Below are 20,353 nucleotides of genomic sequence, written 5' to 3'. Positions count from 1 at the left end.
TATAGTACAGACGAAGCCGCAGCAGGTCTGCTATACTTATATATATATATATATATATATATATTTATATAATCAATACAATATATACAATCAACCCAAGTACAGAATTAATAGAATAGAATAGGATGACACCTACCTTATTCCATAATCGAAGCAAGAGTGCTTTTGCGAATACCTTGCATCATCAGTTGCTCTATAATTTTTCAAATCTTTTGTTGCAAATTGCACATTAAAGTTAAAATTGAGATTTAAAATTGTTAAAAGATCCTTTTCCAATTAAATCTTTGAACTAAATTTTTTTCTTATATTCAAAATTTTAAATTGTAAATTAAAATTAAAAATTACATATATTTAAAATATGAAGTCATTAATAAAAATATTAAATTAAAAGTCAAAAGTAAAATTAATAATAAAAATAAGTAAATAAATAAATATGTAAGTCACATAACTTTGGCTAGCTAGTCTACATGAATTTCTATTTTATTTTTATTATTAATTTTACTTTTGACTTTAATTTATTTTTTAATGACTTCATATTTTGAGTATATGCAATTTTAATTTTAATTTACAATTTAAAATTTTGAATATAAAAAAGAAAGAAAGATTTGAAAAATTTTAGAGCAACTGATGCGAGATACTCACAAAAGCGCTCTTGCTTGGATTATGGAATAAGGTAGGTGTCATCCTGTTCTATTCTATTTTATTTTATTAATTCTGTACTTGGATTGATCGGATTAAAATAATTTGTATAGTACAAACTAATATGATTACCGACAGGATCCATTTTAGAAAAAAAAAAATATACATAAATATATTATGTATACATTGTAATCTTTATTAAATAATTGTTGAATTCTGAAACAAATTTAGTTTATGCTTCTAATCGAGATGTATTATTTTTCTCCTATAAAATATAAGTAAAAAGTTATAGAAAGTTTTTGTTGATGACACTATAAAAAAAAGAAATGTTTTTTTATAATTAATAAATATATATTAAAAAAATAGACTTCTCAGAATATATTTATTAACTAATCCTTACAATAATATCTTAACAAAGTTATTGAAGGAAAAGATTATTTACTAGGAAAGAAATGCAAAATTGAATTCTTAGTGTATAATTTTGTGTAATTCCTTCTTATTTTTAATAAATTTTAACTCAAAATTATGCATAAAAACCAAAGTTTTAATACATTTTTCAATCTAATTTTTTTTTACATGCTTACTAAATGTTTTCAAAGCCACGTTTTTCTTTTCCAATTTGTACTATAATATTTTTTTACTACAGTTTCATAGTATTTGGAGATTTATTTTGTTACTTCCTTCCTACATTTAACTTAATGTTTATATTTAACTTAATAATGTTTATATTTGTACTTCTGAATATTGGTTTATTTTTTTTCAGGATTTTGACCCAGTTTTAATCCAATTAAGTGATACATTGGAATGGTTAAAATTTGTTATAGAATGGGTTGATAAAGAAATTGAAATAGCTATTCCAGATATAAATACGCTATTACTTCCAGCTAGAAGACAAAGCCTTTTACATTTATTAAAAGCGATGACCGATGTATCTAGATTAAACCCACATAGAGTTAGAAATTTTTTGAAACTAGCATACAGAAAATGTATGTATTCATGTTTGTGCTAATTTCTATAATGATTTAATGGTATTTTTTGGTGTTTTATATTTGGTTAAAAAATATATCAAATTATATATTAGAATATATATATATATATTAGAAAACACAGTGACAAACCAAATCATAAAGAAAGGTGTTTTTTTCAGATTATATACATAAACACTAATATTTATTAACATCTCTCATATTTCGTTTATCTGTATGTTAGCAAAAATCTTAAGAATTGCTAAACTAATCGCTATCAATTTTTAACAGTAACTTCATTAGGTAATCAGGATGACATAGATTATATTAAGATGAAAGATTATTTATTAAAACACGTAAATAATAAATAATCCGTTACTGTACTGTATTTCTCATTCAGGCTGCTAGTTGTGATCTACTAAATTCTCATGCTTCTTTCTTTTGGCAAGCCACTCTCAAAATATTTTTCAATAGAGGTCTTATTGAAATTGAAGACAAGGTTGCAAGTCTTGGTGAAATGTATTATGTGATTTTAGTTTACCAACACCAATTCATGACGAACGAGATAATGAAAACCCCTATGATACATGTGAAATTCTTTTAATATTGTATCATGTTGGCGGTTTAACCTGGATATTGAGAAACTAGCAAATACAAATGTTTATGTAAACACAATTTATTAGTTTAAGAATGTAGAAAATAAGACAAATCAGTAATAATAAACTAAAATAATAAGCAACAAACAGTAATAATATAATAAATGACAATAATAAACAAAAACAATTATAAATGGCAATGATAATAATAATATGGCAGTAATAGTAATGAACAAAAAGAATAATAATAATAATAGTGGATATATATAATATAATAATGGGATAATAGTGAATAATAATAATAGTTGGATCAATTAAGTATTAGTATATACAAAATACCATTTCAAGTAAGCACAAGACTTATTTAAAGGTAGTTAAATCATAAAAACCAATATACATTCCAGTTGACTAGACATAATGACTGCTAATATTAACACCTTTAACAACTGGTGTTGCATTAATAACAAGATAAGATTAGACAACTGTAAAGTTCCATTCACTACAAATACCTTGGCTGTTTACAATAAACTACCCTAACAATTTATGAATAGATTTAATACTTTATCACTTTCACTTACTGTCTACCAATAACTCACCAAACAACTTCGTGCAATCACCCACTGACCACACTGGGATGCTTGTGACATGCTCTTTACACATTGTTATTGCACACTGACTGGTAACACCATCTCACAATCGCGTTGAACACACCTTGTAGCACTTGCTTCATACTCATTGTCCCACTGATCCAAACTGTGTTTATATACACTGTTGAAGGGTGAGAATTCTCATCATCCCTTACATTTTCCCATGAATTCCTATTCCAGTCTGGTAACCCTTCTCATTGAACAACAGCTATTGGAGGTGTGCCATTGACAGTATTACAAAGAACAGTTAAACAGAACTGCTAGCATGAGAAAATGATCCCTTTTAGTACCCTTCTGAATTCCTTTCATAAATATTTTCCATGCTTTCTTCTTAATTGGAAGGAATTTGTTACTCAGGTTCGTTATACTGGTCTTGTTACAGTATCAATGACTTCAAGAGTACATAAATATTAACCTTTTTAAATTAGTACCTGATCAGCACCAACCATATGATTCCATCACTCACAATACCCAAAGTGACAGAAAAAAGTATTTTTTTTTTAGATGCTTCTGGAAGCACTGGGTAAACCTTTTTGATTAATCTACTTCTCATATATGTTGGATTGACAGGTAGCTCGGTCGTCGTTGTAGTATTGTCAGGCATCGCTGATGCTCCATGCTGATGGTAGAACTGCTCATTGAACTTTTAAATTATCATTAAATGTATCATGTGAACAGAAGTTAGTTTGCTCTATACATAAAAATAATTTTCTTGTATCCTTTTGTATCTAAGATATAGAAAATGTATTGTATGGGATGAATACACCATGATTCACTAAGCTCATGTTGAAGTGATTGACTATATTCTCAGATACTAAAATTTGCTAGTGCGGGTAAAGCCGCTGCGACTTGGGATGCTAGTATTTCATAATTGTTAACACTTATGCTGAGATAATTATTAACACTTCTAGTTATTACACAGATTCTAATGGGATTTTTCCAGTTTAGTTTAATTGAAAATTTGTTTTTATTTAATACCCCATATGATTTTTTTTAAATTTAAAGAAATAAGGATGTTTAGATTCCCATGTTTTTAGATGTCAAAACATGTTCTGTTGATTGATATTCTCAATCTATAGAATGTAAATTGTGTTTAGTGTACCAATGCTTAGCCCAGATACGTGAATCACAATCGGCAAAAATCAGTTGTGTCATTTTTAAGAGAAGGAACCATAGGTCTGCAGAGAAACAATTTTTTAAATCATTTTTAAATTTTCATATGCATCATAATTCCTATTATATTTTAGTGTTAAAATTAATTTAAAAAATTCTTGATATATATGTTCATTTTCATTAGTTAACAGCAAATAATTTCATTAAATAACCAGTCATTATCAGAAATTGTACTAAAATCATGTAGTTCAACACTGTTACACATTGAATAAAAATAGGTTCTGAACGTTACTAAAAAATGATTAAAGCAGTTGGTCATTTGAAAACTGAAAACTTAGAATTTTATAAATCTACATCATAAATTACTTTAAGTAATGTTTTTAAAAATAAATAATTTTTAGGAAAAAATATAATCACTGAACTCCTCATTAGTTTTAACTTAACTTAGTAAATGGTAATGGTCTGTTGAATTTAGCTGTGCATGCAAGGCTATATTTTTTCTCAATTGTCAGAGCCTGTTCACAACACAAAAAAGAACCAATATATAAGTAAAATTACTTTGTCTTTATGTTTAATTGCTGAAACGAAAAATTTTCTAGTGGATGGGTGATGGAGTAATCTACCAATTCAGATGGATGTTCTTTTATCTACCCTTCTACCTCTCGCTCACCCTTTCTACCCTCTCTCATGAAGCTATCTCTTTCTCAAATTGCATGAATTTTTAGAACTTGAGTCCCTTTACTACATGGACATGTATTATTGTTATACATATTTTCAGCGTTAAATATGCCATTTTTAACTTTCTGGAGAGCTCCTGATGTTTCAGTCACTGTCTAAATATGACTGTTGATTAAATACAGTCAGTTCAGTAAATATTGATCATAGAAAAGAGAGATGTTATTAAATGGAATGATGATATTAATAGAAAATCTTACAATAATTGGTTAGCAATTTTTTTCTTGTAGGCCATTTGTGAAATGTGATTATGAAATTGATTTTAAAAACTTTTTTCTTTTAATTACTTTTTTATAAGACAATTATTTTTTTTATTAAGAAGTTAATATAAATGAATGGAAATTAAATTATAAAATAAAAAGGAAATAACATTAAGGAATATAGACCATTATTTGTGTAATCTACTTAGTGTCTGCATATTTTTCATGCATTTACCCACATGTGTGTATATTTTTCTAATTTTAATTAATTAATGTAAATACAGTAAATATGCAATAATATATTTTGTTCACTGAGGAAAGCAAAGAAAGCTCTTCTATATTTCACACTTTTTCTAATGCGAACATGGGGTATTTTTTATTATTGGGAATGGTTATGATATTAAGTAGTGTCTCCTGAGGTTGTCTGTAACTGTAACGAGGTTTGTGGCAACCAATAACAGTATAAATATTTTAACTGAAAAAAAAAAACAATCTTTTCTATTTTAAAAAATTTAATTTTGTCAAAATTACCTGTAGTTGGTTAAAATATATGTAATATATTACAATTCTATAAAAAATATTCTTTTAAAGAAAGTCAGATGTGAGATAAAAAAAGGTTTTTATACTTATCACACGAAGTAGTAGGCTTTCAATTTTTCTGCTTTGTTACTTTAGGGGTTCACTTTCTTATTAATTTTGAATATAGAATATTCTGTTAGTTAACTGTAAGATAGTAGATTTGTTATTAATATAATAAGATTAATGTAGAGTATAAAAAGGTTGTGTTATGTCAGTCTTACTTAGATCTGAGCAAAACTTTAAATTGTGTGAACTTTGAATTTTTATAAAATTTAGAAAGTAGATTTAAATATTTCATGATAAAATAAATTTTATCATTAACTTAGTTAAGTTTATCATCATTGTTAAGTTTGAAACAACAAATGGCTTACAATTTATAGGTTACATTGTGCTCATAGCTACCTCCATTTTCCTATGAGTATTCATTATAGTACTTCATAAATATTTCCCACAGATATAGCAGATTACTCTGTGAAGTAAATTGTTGAATAACTTTTACTTTTGGGTCTGAACATTTTGGGATAGAGCTGTAAACAATATTTACAATATATTGAAGAAAAAAATATAAACAAAAGATAACATGGCAAAATAACAAGGTATATCGATATGTTGAAAATATTAGCAAGATGGTCCTGTGAATGCGTATGAAATTTATACAAATTTACTTGTGGATTAGTATCTAGGGATAGCTAATTCATGTGTTTCAAGACATGCTACATTAAATAGTATTTTTAAAGCGGTTTTTTTTATTCAAGGAATCCAGAAATGTCAAGAACCATAAAAATCTAAGAGATTTATTTTTGTAGAATCACCGTTTTTACGTACAAGAAGTATATGAGTGTAAGGTATGTAACAAATAGTTACTTTTACACTTATATTCACTTATATTCACTTATATTCACTTACATGCTGGCTATTGTATATGATTGTTTTACATTGTTAAGAACTTTGGAACTGAATTCCTTTCTGATATTGTGCATTACATCAGAGCTTAGTTTTATTGAAATGAACACAAAGGAATAGACAAGAGTAAAATCCAGTTAAGTGTAGTTTATAAACTATACTTACAACAATTCATGTTGTTTCCCATTTATTATTACTTTTAAATCATAATTAAACATAGTTTTTTTAATGCATTGAAGAGTAGCAAAGAATACCAGTATCTGATACATAATGATTAAAAATTAAACATTTATTACTGGAATATACAGTTATTTATAATAAATGGGGTGTGATTTGTTTCTTTACATAGAAAATATTTCATTGTTACAGTTAACAGAGAGGCAAATCTTGATAAAGAAATTGCTGTTTATGATGGATACTGTATTTTGACAACAATTTTAAGATGTATATTTCTTTCAGCAGAAACTGGAAAGAAAGGTAATTTTTTGTTTAAACGTTTTTATAAATTTTATATTATATTATGACATTTTTGAAAATAGTTCATTTTACAAGTATGTCTAAATGTAATGAATATGTATTTAGCTAATTTATTTAGGAAAAATAATTATTACAGAAAGGGTACCATAGTATGATTCTCTATTTTGGTGCATTTCTTTATTCTGGTACTGTTATTGACTACTTGGAAGAATAACATTTTTTTTTCTTCCATGTTACAAAGTCAGATGTGATTTAAAGGATTTATCTATAATAGTTTTGTTTGTCAGGTAGATTAGCAATAAATTTATTAGTGATAAAGTTTATCATTTAAGAAATCTAAGCACCTCTATGTTTTTAGTAGAATGACGATTGAAGTTGCTTTTGCAAGAAGTTGTTGGAAATTAAATCATATACAAAGTTCTTACTAAAAAATGTGTACTATTTTTTATTTACAAACCAGTAATACTTGTTAATTATTTGTTAATCAAGAGATGTAAGTATGGTTACTTACAGAATTTTGGTATTTAAACATTTTAGTTATATTATCTGTTGTTTTAGTAATAGCATTTGGAATGCAGCTCAGTGCACACCAACTAAACATATTGCTTAAATCTTGCTGAACGTTGGTGATATTAAAGTTTGGTTTTCACTATTTTACTAGGCAATCTGTTAAAAGATTCAGTTAAAAATTTTGAATCATCCATAACAACTTTATATTCAACTTGCCATAGATCCTTTTTAATTTAGCTCTGCAATCAGCATTTCAACATGCTGATTATTTTCTCTAGCTCAGCACAAATGACTTAGTCATATTACAACACATCTTTTGGATACTGTAAAATCTTGGTTGTACTAGTACATTATAGTAGCTTCATATCAATTCTTGTATTTTACCATACTAATATTTCTCATTGTTTATAACAGTTTATTTTAAGTAAACTTTTAATTGAAAATTGTGTTATTAAGAACTTATCTGCGCTAGTCATATGTGACTTTGGAGCGGGTATTTTCAATTGCAGTAAATTTTATACATAGAGATTGTAACAACAGACTATATGCTGCCAAATAAACTCTACAAAGTGTTGTGCAGTTTCTCTCTGCATTGTGTTGTATCGTTTTATAGACCCCCATAATTTCAATTGTCTGTATATGCGTACTTGTAATGGGATCATCAAAGTGGTAATTATTACTGAATTTAAACTGTTCAAATCCACTCAAACTTGTTCATTATATACCCACACTATAAGTGTGAATATATCATTGTACCTTCTTGTATATGTATATTCTTTAATCTCAATTTGGCATCTTCAATTGGAAAAAATTGTTTGTTTCCTGGCAGTTGCCTTCGGATACCCATTTCTGGAGGTAAAATTCTCCAGCGTGGTTTTTATAACAACAAAACAAGAGGTAATAATTTAAAGTAGATATTGAATAAAGATATACTGCAAATGTGACTAATAAAAATATGGTAATACTAAACTATTGAAAACATATTAAAATACTTATTGCAGTTTAATTTTACAATTACTATAAATAGTGTTGATAACAATAGATATATAAGAACAGCTGAAAGCAAGTAACCAAAGTGAAAACCAAAAATTACCAGAAATGAAAAAAAATGTGTGACATTGTTATAATGCACTAGATCCATTTTGTTTATGAGGTTAGGCTTCCTGATCATTGTGAAGTATCCTTGTAGTAAAGCTCTACTACTCAGCTGCTATTGAAAATAAAATACTTATTATTTAGAGTAAGTATTTTATTTTCTTAAAAGTAGTACTACTTCCTTTTTCTTGAGAATAGTAAAGGCCTTGTTACATCTACTGATTATGTCACTTGCTGCCACGATTTTTTACTGGAGAAATTCAGTGACCAATGTTTTTTCATGGGAATTTCTTTAGTTGAAGTAAGATATTTTCAAAACCTTAAATGATTAATTTCTTTTTTTTTTCAGAGTCTGAATGTAAAGGATGTCTTGTTAATAAAAGATTAGGACCTTTAAATAAAATTTTACATAAAAATTTAAAAGGTGTTAAAGAAGAAATTGACAAATTACAGCCATTATCTTTAAGGTTTGTTAAAATGTTTTAATATTTTCCTTATATGTCTGCTAAATGACCATTACATATTAATTTTAACAAACATCTGACAAATAAGAATACTTCATATCAGATTTAGTAGGAACAGAGAGAACTGAATGATTTTCAACTTCTTTCTTCACTAACCAGAATTAATGAAATACACATATCAAAATGCTAAGCCCACCAAACTGGAGATCATAATCAGCCTTAGAAATGATACTATTCACTACAGGACTATATATATATATATATATATATATATTTAGCAACTATATATACTATATAGTTAACATCATTATTCTCAAAAAACAGATGTAGGTTGTAGAAACCAACCTAGCACAGGTCCATGCATACAAATACATACAGTTTGAAATGAAGTGTACAATTTCTTACCCATGTGTGTCAATGCCATTTCTACCTATGAAAATTAGTTTTTTGCTTGTAGAAAAATGTACTGGTTCATTATTATCATATATTTTTTATGACAAATTGCTCATAACAGCAGTTATGATTAGCAACAACACTATTTATAGGGTAAATAACTAAATGAATAATATTACTCGTGATATCCACCCACTACACTACAAGAGTGCATTTGGTTCTACAATTGCTTTTTTTTAATTGATTAGAATTTCTAAGTGTCCAAACTGACTAGAAGTTGATAACTTTTAATTTTCTGTTTAAATATTTTACCCTTTGGCTAAATTTACCAACATTTTTCCCTACAGTTGTGAATTTTTTTTACATTTTTCCACAGAATTCCACAAAATTGAATTTTATAACAATATTTCCTCACAAGTAGTTAAATTTATTTTTTTTTAATTGTGGAACATAGTTTTCCTGCAGTTTGTCTGAATCTGCAATATAACCGGGTAGCCGGTTATATTGCAGATTCAGACAAACTGCTCTGTTCCTGTTAGTTGCTAAAAATTAAGCATAAAAATAGTAATGAATTATGAGTTTTGAACCATACTATGACTTATAATTCCTACTCTTAGAAGCCATGACACAATAATTTAGTTGATTTCTTTGCCACTTCATCCACTTATAAAGTGTTCTTCATTCTAAATTTGATAGATTTATTACAAGGAGATTTTAGAAGCAACTACAGTTATCAATTAACTCTATGCCTATGGTTATTCTGAATTTTATTTATCACAAACACCAGTTGTATTAATACCAGTTTGTTTAGATAACTAAATGAGTTTTAATTGCAAAAATCTTTATTACTAGATCCTGTTTAATTGTCGCTTTTGCTAATTGTTACTTTTGAAAAAATGTTGTTTTTCCTAGTGAATTTAAATCTGATGTCCCAATCTATCAACTTAACCCTTAGACATTTGTCACTGGTTTTATTATTAATAAAGTTTTCATCCTAATTTGTGTTTGGATGTATAACTTAATTTTATATAAACCATTTCACTAATTTGAATCAAATCATTGATAATATTTTTTATATACTGTTTTATGCTAAAATATTATTTTTTCTTTAGAATTAATATTAAATATTTCACTGTCTTTTGAAAGGTTGGAAATTTTAGAGAATATATTCTCTATGTTATTTTTACGTTCTGAAGATATAAGGGAAGATGCTACGTCTGATAGTGGTGCTGATGATGATGATAACATCAGACAGGTTTCAAAAAGTAGATTTAGTATTCCATCTGTAACTATCAGTACATATGGTAAGCACACGCCTAATATAATTACTCGGTCATTACCACCAATCACTACCAGCGGAAATGAATTAAATAATGTCAGCAGTTATTCAAAATCACTTTCATCGATACAAAAGCCAAAAGTAATTTCAATCTCTAATATTTTGTCATCTGAGCAGAAAAGCAAAAACAAAAATTTAAAGGTAATATTATTTATTTAATTTTTTAACTGAAGTTTTCATTTATAATATCTCACTTCATGTCATATCTCCATCTCAAAAAACATTAATTAAAATTGTTTTAAGTAAAATATCGCTTTAAAAAATACATTATTTTAATTACAGTTTATATTTACTTAATACAATGGAAATTTGTTGTAGTGATCACATTTCAGAATTTTGTTGCAGTGAATCAATTTGTATAAAAAAATTATTTTAAATAAAATTGATTTATATTATATTAGAAACAATTATTTTTCTGTTTCTGTATATTTTGAAAAGTTAATCACTGATAAATCAATAGCTAATTGGCATGTTCACAAGAATAATATTAAATTATTAGAAGCCTATATCGATGAATAATTATTTTTGAAGGCTTTCACTATTTTGTACAAAAGGTTCAATTATAGATATATGATAATTGATGGTCTGTAATGTGCTTAATAAGGCTTGTAATGAAATCATTCAACTAAATATATTTAGTTCATGTACATTTTTTGATAGTTAATTACTCAACAAATTGTGAAAAAATTGGCATATTTTTTAAACATATGATTATTGCAACAATGTTTCAAAATATTCACTTATTTTTTGTTGCAATATTTAAAAAGTAAGATTTTAGTTATTTAAACTATTATGTATAATTAATTTATACTTTATTTATGGAAATAATTTAAATTTACTACTTTAAATAAATAGAAAAATTATTTGAAATATGTGGTCTGTTCAATAATTAAAGAAATACATAATTTGTAAAAAATTGTTATTTATTCAATGACGGTGAAACAAACTATTTTTTAACATAATATGTGGATACATTTAGGCTCTTGTCCCATCTTCTTGCAAGTTTTCATATTCCAGTAATAAAGAATTGTTCACCTTGGTGCCACATAAAAAACTCTTTGAGAGACCAAACGAAAAATCTGATGATGCGAGATCAGGACTGTAAGATGGATATGGTGACACATACTGACCCAGTATTTGAATAGCTCTCTGTGTCTGAGTGGTGTGGGAGCAGATGTTACATGCAAAAAAAATTATAACTTTTAAGATAGAACCAACATGTTCCTTCCTTATTGCAGGTTTCACTTCATCTTCTAGTGTTTCACAATTGTACTCTATGTTGATTGTACATTTTTCTTCCAAATAATTGTAATTAGTTGACACTTTGTACTCTCAAATCTGTTAGCATCACTTTACTGGCTGATACTTAGGTTTTTATTTTCTTTTTCTGCATGCCAACTCAGATATTTTCATTCCATGTTTGGATTCCAAGTTTGGATTCTGGCTCCAAGTAATGAATTCAAGTTTCATCACAAGTTATTTTGCAATGTCTTCCATTAACTGTTGATTAAGTTCTGTACAAATGTGAATTCGCATGTCTTTGTGATGTTGAGTCATCTTGATTACATTTTGGGGTAATTCAGCTTATCATGGATATGAAATACACAGTTCTGATACTCGCACTATAAATTTCAGCAGTTTCCCAAATTTTTTTGCTATTAAGAATCGACGGCAAGCACTACGCAAATTTAATAATAAACCTACAACTGACCATCTAAATTTGTACCGCAGGGCTAGAGCGGTATGCCGTTGGGTCTTCTTGAACACTAAGAGGAATTCATGGACGAAATATGTGAACACCATATCACGTACTACTCCCACGTCTACTGTGTGAAAAAAATCCACGCAATTTTCGGATCACCGAGACAATCTATTCTTGGTCTCATTGATGAAGAAGAACTCCTTTCATCATCTTTGACTGTCGCAAATACTTTAGCAAAATCTTTCCGCTCGGTGTCTCTCACTTCATCATATAATAACGATTTTCAGAGGTACAAAGTAAAGATAGAAATATTGTCGTTAAACATTGGTGATTCGGTTGGTGAATTGCATACTCCATTCGTATTTAAGGAATTGTTACACGCACTTAAGAACTCACATGACACTTCCCCTGAACCAGACAACGTTCACCTTGGTATGCTTTCACATCTTTCTAACTCAGCACTACATCATCTTTTGAATATTTACAATGGTTTATTCTCCGAACAAGTCTTTCTGCCCGGCTGGTCAGAAGCATTTATTATACCAGTACTAAAGCCTGGTAAAGACAAAACCGATCCCTCAAGCTACTGCCCTATTTCTTTAACAAGCATGTTGTGTAAAATAATGGAGAGAATGATAAACCGCAGGCTTACATGGTATTTGGAGAAACATGGCTTTCTATCTTTGGAACAGTGTGGTTTCCGACAAGGACGATCTTCCATTGACCATTTAGTGTCAGTGGAAACAGCCATAAAAAACGCCTTCCTAAACCACCAGCACCTCGTTGCTATCTTCTTTGATATAAAAAAGGCGTACGACACGGCCTGGCAACATGGTATTCTTAACACCCTCAAGGGATGGGGACTCAAGGGCAATATGCTTGCTTTTATCCGGGGATTCTTAAATCACCGAACATTTTGTGTTCGTGTAGACGATTCACTTTCAGATAGTATCGTCTTGGAGAATGGAGTACCTCAAGGTAGTGTATTACGTGCCACCTTATTTTCTGTGGCCATAAATAGTATTACCAATTATGTACAGGCTCATGTCTTATGTTCTCTATTTGTTGACGATTTTGTTATTTACATTGCAAGCCATTCAACGCCCACAGCAGAGCAACTACTACAGAACACTATATTTCGCCTCGAGGCTTGGTCCAGGACTACTGGTTTCACATTTTCATCCGACAAAATTAAATATGTAGTCTTTTCTCAGCTACGAAACCCTTCTATTCCGCAAGTTTTTCTGAACAGAGATCTTATTGCTATCTCTCCTTATGTCTAGTTTCTAGGTTTGATTTTTGATAGCCGTCTTACTTGAGTCAAACATATAAAGGAATTAAGGACAAAATGTTCCAAATTTTTAGATATGATGCGGGTCCTTAGAAACAACAATTGGGGAGCCGATCGGTCATGTATGTTACGTTTTTACTATTCCCTTGTTCGTTCCCATTTAGGTTGTGGTTGTGTTGCCTACTCGTCAGCTCATCAAACCGTGCTTAAAATATGGGGTGGTGTACATCATGCTTTTCTTCAGCTTGCCACAGGTGCATTTAGATCAAGCCCTGTCGCAAGCTTACTTGAGCCATCACTTTGGGATAGACGAGACCAGCTTTTGTTATCTTATTTTGCCCGTCTCAAAGGACAGCCAAATCACCCGGCTTTTGAATCAGTTCTTAGGAATCCTAATTTAAGAAAGTATGACTGTACTGCACCTGTAGGTGTCCATACCCGACGTCCGCTGCAGCATATAAGTATTGACACTCCGTCATTCTTTCAATCATATCCGTGCTCATATCCTCCATGGAAAATAAACCTTGTAGATTTTACTTTTGACCTTACGACATACGATAAACAATCAACACTACCTACTGTTTTCCAGCAAATGTTTCAGTGTGTCCTCACCAAGATAAACCCAGATGTGGTGATATACACTCATGGATCGAAACAAGACGATACCGTTGGTTGTGCTTTTGTTGTCAATGAAAGATCTTATATGTTTGGCCTACCCAGTATTATGAGTGTGTTCACTGCTGAACTACTCGCTATAAAAAAAGGCTCTAAATATCATTAACCCTAAATATAGAAACATTCTTATTTGCAGTGACTCATGTAGTGCTCTCCAGGCATTAGAAAACTCTTATTTCAAACATCCTGTTGTCATTGAAATTAACAATACAATCGCTGAGTTGAGTAATCGCAACACAGAAGTAAGTTTTTGCCACGTAGGGATTCCAAGTAATGAACAAGCAGATTATGCTGCCAAAGAAGCGTTTATTCAACCTCCTTTCACCACCTGAGTTACTACCTCTGATTTTATTAATCGTGTAAAACAATCACTGAAAGCATGGTGGCAAAGTGACTGGATGACTACTGTCGATAATAAACTCCGACAGATTAAAGATTCTGTGTTACCATGGGACTCCTCTTGCAGAAAAACTCGACGTGAAGAAGTAGTCTTCTGCCAACTGCGGGTAGGACATATGAGGATCACACACGAGTACCTAATGTCAGGAGGACAAGCACCCATATGCACACGTAGCAACTGCCACATGACTGTGCACTACATTCTCATAGACTGCATATGTTATGCGGTGTTATGTCGTAAATTTAATCTACCTAGAATCATCCGAGGAATCTTGTACAATGATAATGAAATTTTGAACCGGATGTTTCTGTTTTTGCGTAGTAATAGGTTACTGCAAAAAATTTAATATTGCCATAAATATTTTTTATGCTAGAAGAGATTTTATTAATTTTTTCCCTTACTTTCAATTTTGATTTTTTTGGTTCTATGTCTTTAATTTTATTATCTGAGTAGGGAGCCTTTTGCACTCCCTACCGGAATTAGTTAAGTTTTATATAGTTTTCCATTTTCTATTATTTTAGCTTTTATATTTTAAAGACTCTGTTTGTGATATTAGTTTTGAGTTTTATTTCACTTTTTTAACTTATTTAAAAAAGTGAAACTTATTTCACTTTTTTAAACCTTATTTAGTTTTATTATTTTACATTTTTATTAAAGAAAATTCCAGGCGATGATAACGCAGAGGCGTTTTTCGCCCCCAAAAAAAATTTTTGTGTGTGCTTGTGAATAAGATCGATCATTAATGTGATTTTTCAAAGCATCAGTCAAAACTTCCTCTACAGTGAAAATCAGTGAAATTTGTTCTGTCTAATTTAAACTGTTTGATCCACTTATAAAAATTTACTCTTAATATACTTTTTACCATACTTTTATAACATCGATAAATGAATTTTGGACAGTTTTATATCTTCAGGAAATAAAATTCTTATCACAGCACACTGTTCTTTCACAGTACATATCTCAAGTGGAACTGACATTTTAAAATAAACAATAGATGTTATATTAAGAACTTCTTTTTGGAAACTGCTGATATTTTCTGTCAGGAGAACTAACTTGAAAGTCAAACAGTTTCAGTTTATTCTGTTAAATAGTTTTCTACTGTTCCCATTTGCCTCTTAATTATTGATTAATCCTCTTAGATTTAGAAGTTTGTAAAAAAATAAAATAAAAAAACATGAGAAAGAGTTTTTTTGTTTGTTTTAGGTAGTTTTATTTTGACATTTGCTTCCCCACATGTAACATTATGTTAGTGACATTTTTATCAGATAAAATATATTGTTATATTCAGTAAATTAATTGTCCAAATCACCATTTACTAGGGGGGGGGGGGGAGTTCTGTAGATCGTCCAGTGAATGTCCAAGTAATCAACTGATTTTTTCATAATTAAGTTATTTAGTTTGTCATTATTTAATTTTTTTTTTTTTTAATTTATTTTTGTATATTTTTTAGGAATATTTATCAGAGAGAGGTGAAGGTTTCTTATGCACAAACCAGCTGGTAAATGACATACTTTTAATATTAAAAGATTCTGTTATGAATATTGACAAACAGATGTCAACTTTAGATGACACTGAAAGTAGTGAAATAGAATTTAGACTAAAGAGGTAATTTATTAATTTTATTATTCTTTTAAAAGTATGAGAAAAGTGTGAGTACATTGTGTTTTGAAAATGTGGTATGGTATATGTTACAAAAGAAAAAGGTTATTAGGAAGTTATAAAATATAGTACAATAAGTGTAAAAATTGAGTTAGATCTATTATTAAAACTTTTGTGTGATAATGTTCAAAGTTGTAGCTAAGTTAAAAAAAAATTGTTTAATTTTGGAAAATTATCCATTATGTATACATGTTTATTTTCACTTCTTCCTATTTCAACATTTATGACTTCATCTAGAGATATTATAGAAAAATTAGTGTTAAATTATAGTATATTTAAAAGAGTTTTATCCATCATTTCTCTGTGTTCCACTGCAAAACAGCTGTACTGCATTCCACACATACATGAAGCCTCTAACAGGTTTTAATGATAATATTTCCTTCCTTCACTTCCATCCTCCACAATCCTTCCTTTTTCCACCTCATTTTTAATTGAAATTATGAAACCATACTTTTAACATTATTCTGGCTAAATGTAAAAAATCCCTAACTTTAATTAAAACTGAAATGAAATGCATTTAAAAACTATATATTGCTGTCACAACTGATATTCAGAAAAGTTTTTAAATATCTTAACTGATAAAACTTGTTTAAATGTACTAATGCTAACTTTTTTTTAATATAATCTAAGCAAATTTTACGTAGGAAAATTTGATTTCAAGTGAACAACAAAAATAGTGCTTTAAAATTAGGTTTTCCTTACTGGGGGTAAAAGGGGAGGATTTTAAAATATTTTATCTCTGTTAATATTTTTTTTTTTGCTGCAACCAAGCAAAAACTGAAGTAAAGAAAATCTATTTGCTTTAAAACAATCATATTGTTATATTTTGTAAAACTTTATATTTGGAGTTTTTTCCATAAAATGGAATTTTCCCCTTTCTCTATAAAACATACTCTCTGAAACATCTCTCTGTTTTTTAGGATTCGTAATATTCCTCTGTACTGTTAAATAATATTTCAATTCTATTTAATAAACCAACTAGTACAGAATATTGGCGATAAGACATATCTTACTTTAATTTTTCATGAAAGTACTTTCACAGGATCCCGCATCCTTAGTCATGATTGAAATAATTCCCATTACTGTATAATAAAAATACTGAAATGATAATTGCATATTTATTTATAAGAGTGCTGCTATCTGTTGCAGTTTTTACAAGATCTTCCTTAAACACTGTCTGATGGTTATCAAATTGAAATTTTGTTTGTATTTATATTTTTAATATTTTTCTAATGTATTTAATTTTATCTCAGCTTCATTAAATACTATTATTTCTAAATTTGTGTTAATATCAGAAATAGAATGTTTTTTTGTTTATTAAATGGTCTGCCACATTAGATAAACCTAATTTATTATTTTTTTTAATTTTTATAATGTTCAAGAAATTAGTTTTAAAGCATCTATTTGTTTTTCTTACATAAATAGCATCATAATCATTACATTTAATTTTATAGATTCCACACAAATAGTTTATTTTATTATTTTTGGTTTTTTAAATATTTTATTGCGTGGTTATTAGGTTTATATGGTGGTTTAAACATTCTATTGCAAGTTTTAGTAATGTATTTAATGATATTGATATTATTATCAATGATATTTGTTGATATTAGTGTATTAGATACTTTATGTATATTTTTTTCACTTTTTTGTATGTTATTATGACTTGTTTGTAAGATAGTTATTTTGTTATTGTGTTTTGATAGTTGTTTTTTATAAATATTTATAAAGTAGTATCATCCATTTTCAACTGCTATATGTTTATTTCATTATTTAACTTTTCTTTGTTATTACGTGTGTATTTAATTGTTTAAATACACACAGATTAATTTATATTAATCATATAAATAAGTGTTAATTTTATGACCAAGTGTAATTTAATATTTATGAATTGTTATATTATTAGCAGCAGGTTTTCTACACTGATGTTTCAGTTTGAATATCCTTGTTTATTGATATTGATATCTATATAATTAAAAATTTTATTATATATTTTAAATATGAAATTTAAATTTTCATAATAAGAGTTTTCATTTTTTAATGTTATTAGATGTTCATAGCTTATTACCAGGTAATATACAAGGGTGAATCAAATTTAAACAGTAATTTTTCTATTCTATGCAGCAAGCAGTTCTGAGCTGGATGGTAGAGTGGGGAGTTAATTTTCGGTATGTTGGAGAGGAGAACTAGCTTGGTTAGCTCCTCTACTCTGTTCTGTCATTAGTACAGCCGTGAGTAAGCAAGAGGCTCCATCATCTGTTGCACAACATATTATCATAAAGTGTTTAACTAATGAAGGTGTTAAACTCACACAAATTTTAACTTATTTAAAGGTACAGTTTGGAGATGTTACACTGTCCCAAAACCGAGTGTATACATGGGCCAGACAGTTTAAGGGCAGGCAAGGAAGTGTAGAAAACAAAAGTCATAATCAATGCCCAAGGTCAAGCCTCACTGCTGATAACATCTGTGCCGTTCAAGAGCTTATCGAAGATGATCGCCAGTTCACTATTGAAATTGTATCAGAAGTGGGTATCAGCTATGGGAGTGCTCAATCCATTATCACTGATAATCTGGGCTTTAGCAAAAACAGTGCTCATGCATTCTAAGGTTCTGAGATTGTTGACTGAAGATCAAAAACTGGTCAGGTTGGAGATCTGTGAGAGACTTCTGAATTGATTTCAGCAGGAAGGGGACAATTTTTTGAGGCACATTGTCACATATAATGAGCTATGGGTCTATCATTACACTCTGGAGTCAAAAATGACGAGTAAGAAGTGATGAAGGAAGGATGAGGTCTGTCCAGTGAAGGCCAAAACCTGTCTGTCAGCTGGAAAAGTTCTTGCAATGATTTTTTTTTTGACTCAAGGGGAGTTTTACTCATCACTTTTATCCACAATTAATAAACAGTGAATGCAACTATTGCCAGCTGCTACAGTCAACAAAAGCCCCTTCCAAAACAAAAGACAGGGTATGCCCATCAGAGATATAATCCTTCTTCATGACAATGCCAGGCCGCACATTGCGATTTTGATAAGGGATGGAAAAAATGCACTGGAAATCCTCGACCACCCTACAATATAGATATGTCCCCCTGTGACTATTTTTGTTTGTGCCCGTGAAAGAATCGCTTGGAAGGGAACGATTCGAAAACAATGAAGACATCAAGGAACATGTGCGCAATTGGTTGATAACTCGTCCTCAAAATTTTTATGAACAAGGAATATTCAAGCATCCAGATCATTGGCAAAAGTGTGTAGATCGTACAGAAGACTATATAGAGAAATGATGAAGGTATGAATTGGGTGTATTATTAATCAGTAAATTTATAAAAAAATTATCGTTTATATTTGATTCACCCCTATGTAATGAAAATATCATCAATATACCATGTCCATATTAAAACTTTATGTGTATGAGTGATGCCATTCAATAATTTACTTTCAGAATCCTGTAAATACTGTGTTTCAAAATAAATATCAGATAATTAAGTTATCTAATATTTCTCAAGTTTCACGTACATTGATTAATTATACATGAAATGAAAGTGCAACAGTTTTAGTTGTACTTGTGTACAACAGTTTATGAGCTTGTGCTCATAAACTGTCTCCTGTATCTTGTGCTTGCAAGCGCTAGCAGCAAAGATGGCGACCCCCTGTAGAAAGCGTTCTGTGTTTTGCAGTTTGCAAAGTGTGATTCTGTAATTAAACAAAGTGTGTTTATCTGTTATAATTCAACCTGTATTCTGTTTGAAGTTTCGTTGTGATCCCCTGAGTGACAATAACATTTGTATATTGTATAAACAACTTGAAATCACTGATTGTATTTGTAAAGAGAAGAGTACAGGACAACTGAGTGTGTCTGAAGACAATGTTGAATGTGTAAGATAGTCTTTTGTGTGTAATCCTAGAAAATGCATTAGGAAATCTAGCTGCAAATTAGCAATTCCAGTGACATCTGCTTGGAGGGTTTTA

The 20,353-nt window shown here is 29.3% G+C and overlaps 1 protein-coding gene across 1 annotated transcript in view; it reads left to right on the top strand.

Annotated features, from left to right (window-relative positions):
- The window catches only part of Sptz (zinc finger FYVE-type containing 26 spastizin), a 170,799-nt gene that overhangs the window by 29,192 nt on the left and 121,254 nt on the right, over positions 1 to 20,353 (top strand). The window contains exons 6-10 of the mRNA XM_075366816.1: positions 1,403 to 1,625; positions 6,747 to 6,854; positions 8,809 to 8,926; positions 10,463 to 10,796; positions 16,174 to 16,328. Of these exons, the coding sequence (XP_075222931.1) occupies positions 1,403 to 1,625; positions 6,747 to 6,854; positions 8,809 to 8,926; positions 10,463 to 10,796; positions 16,174 to 16,328 (938 nt within the window). The remainder of the gene's footprint in view (positions 1 to 1,402; positions 1,626 to 6,746; positions 6,855 to 8,808; positions 8,927 to 10,462; positions 10,797 to 16,173; positions 16,329 to 20,353) is intronic.

Source organism: Lycorma delicatula, chromosome 5 (genome assembly GCF_047948215.1).
Source record: "Lycorma delicatula isolate Av1 chromosome 5, ASM4794821v1, whole genome shotgun sequence".
Lineage (NCBI taxonomy): Eukaryota > Metazoa > Arthropoda > Insecta > Hemiptera > Fulgoridae > Lycorma > Lycorma delicatula.
Note: the sequence above shows the minus strand (reverse complement) of the source record. Positions and strands in the feature narration are given on the sequence as shown.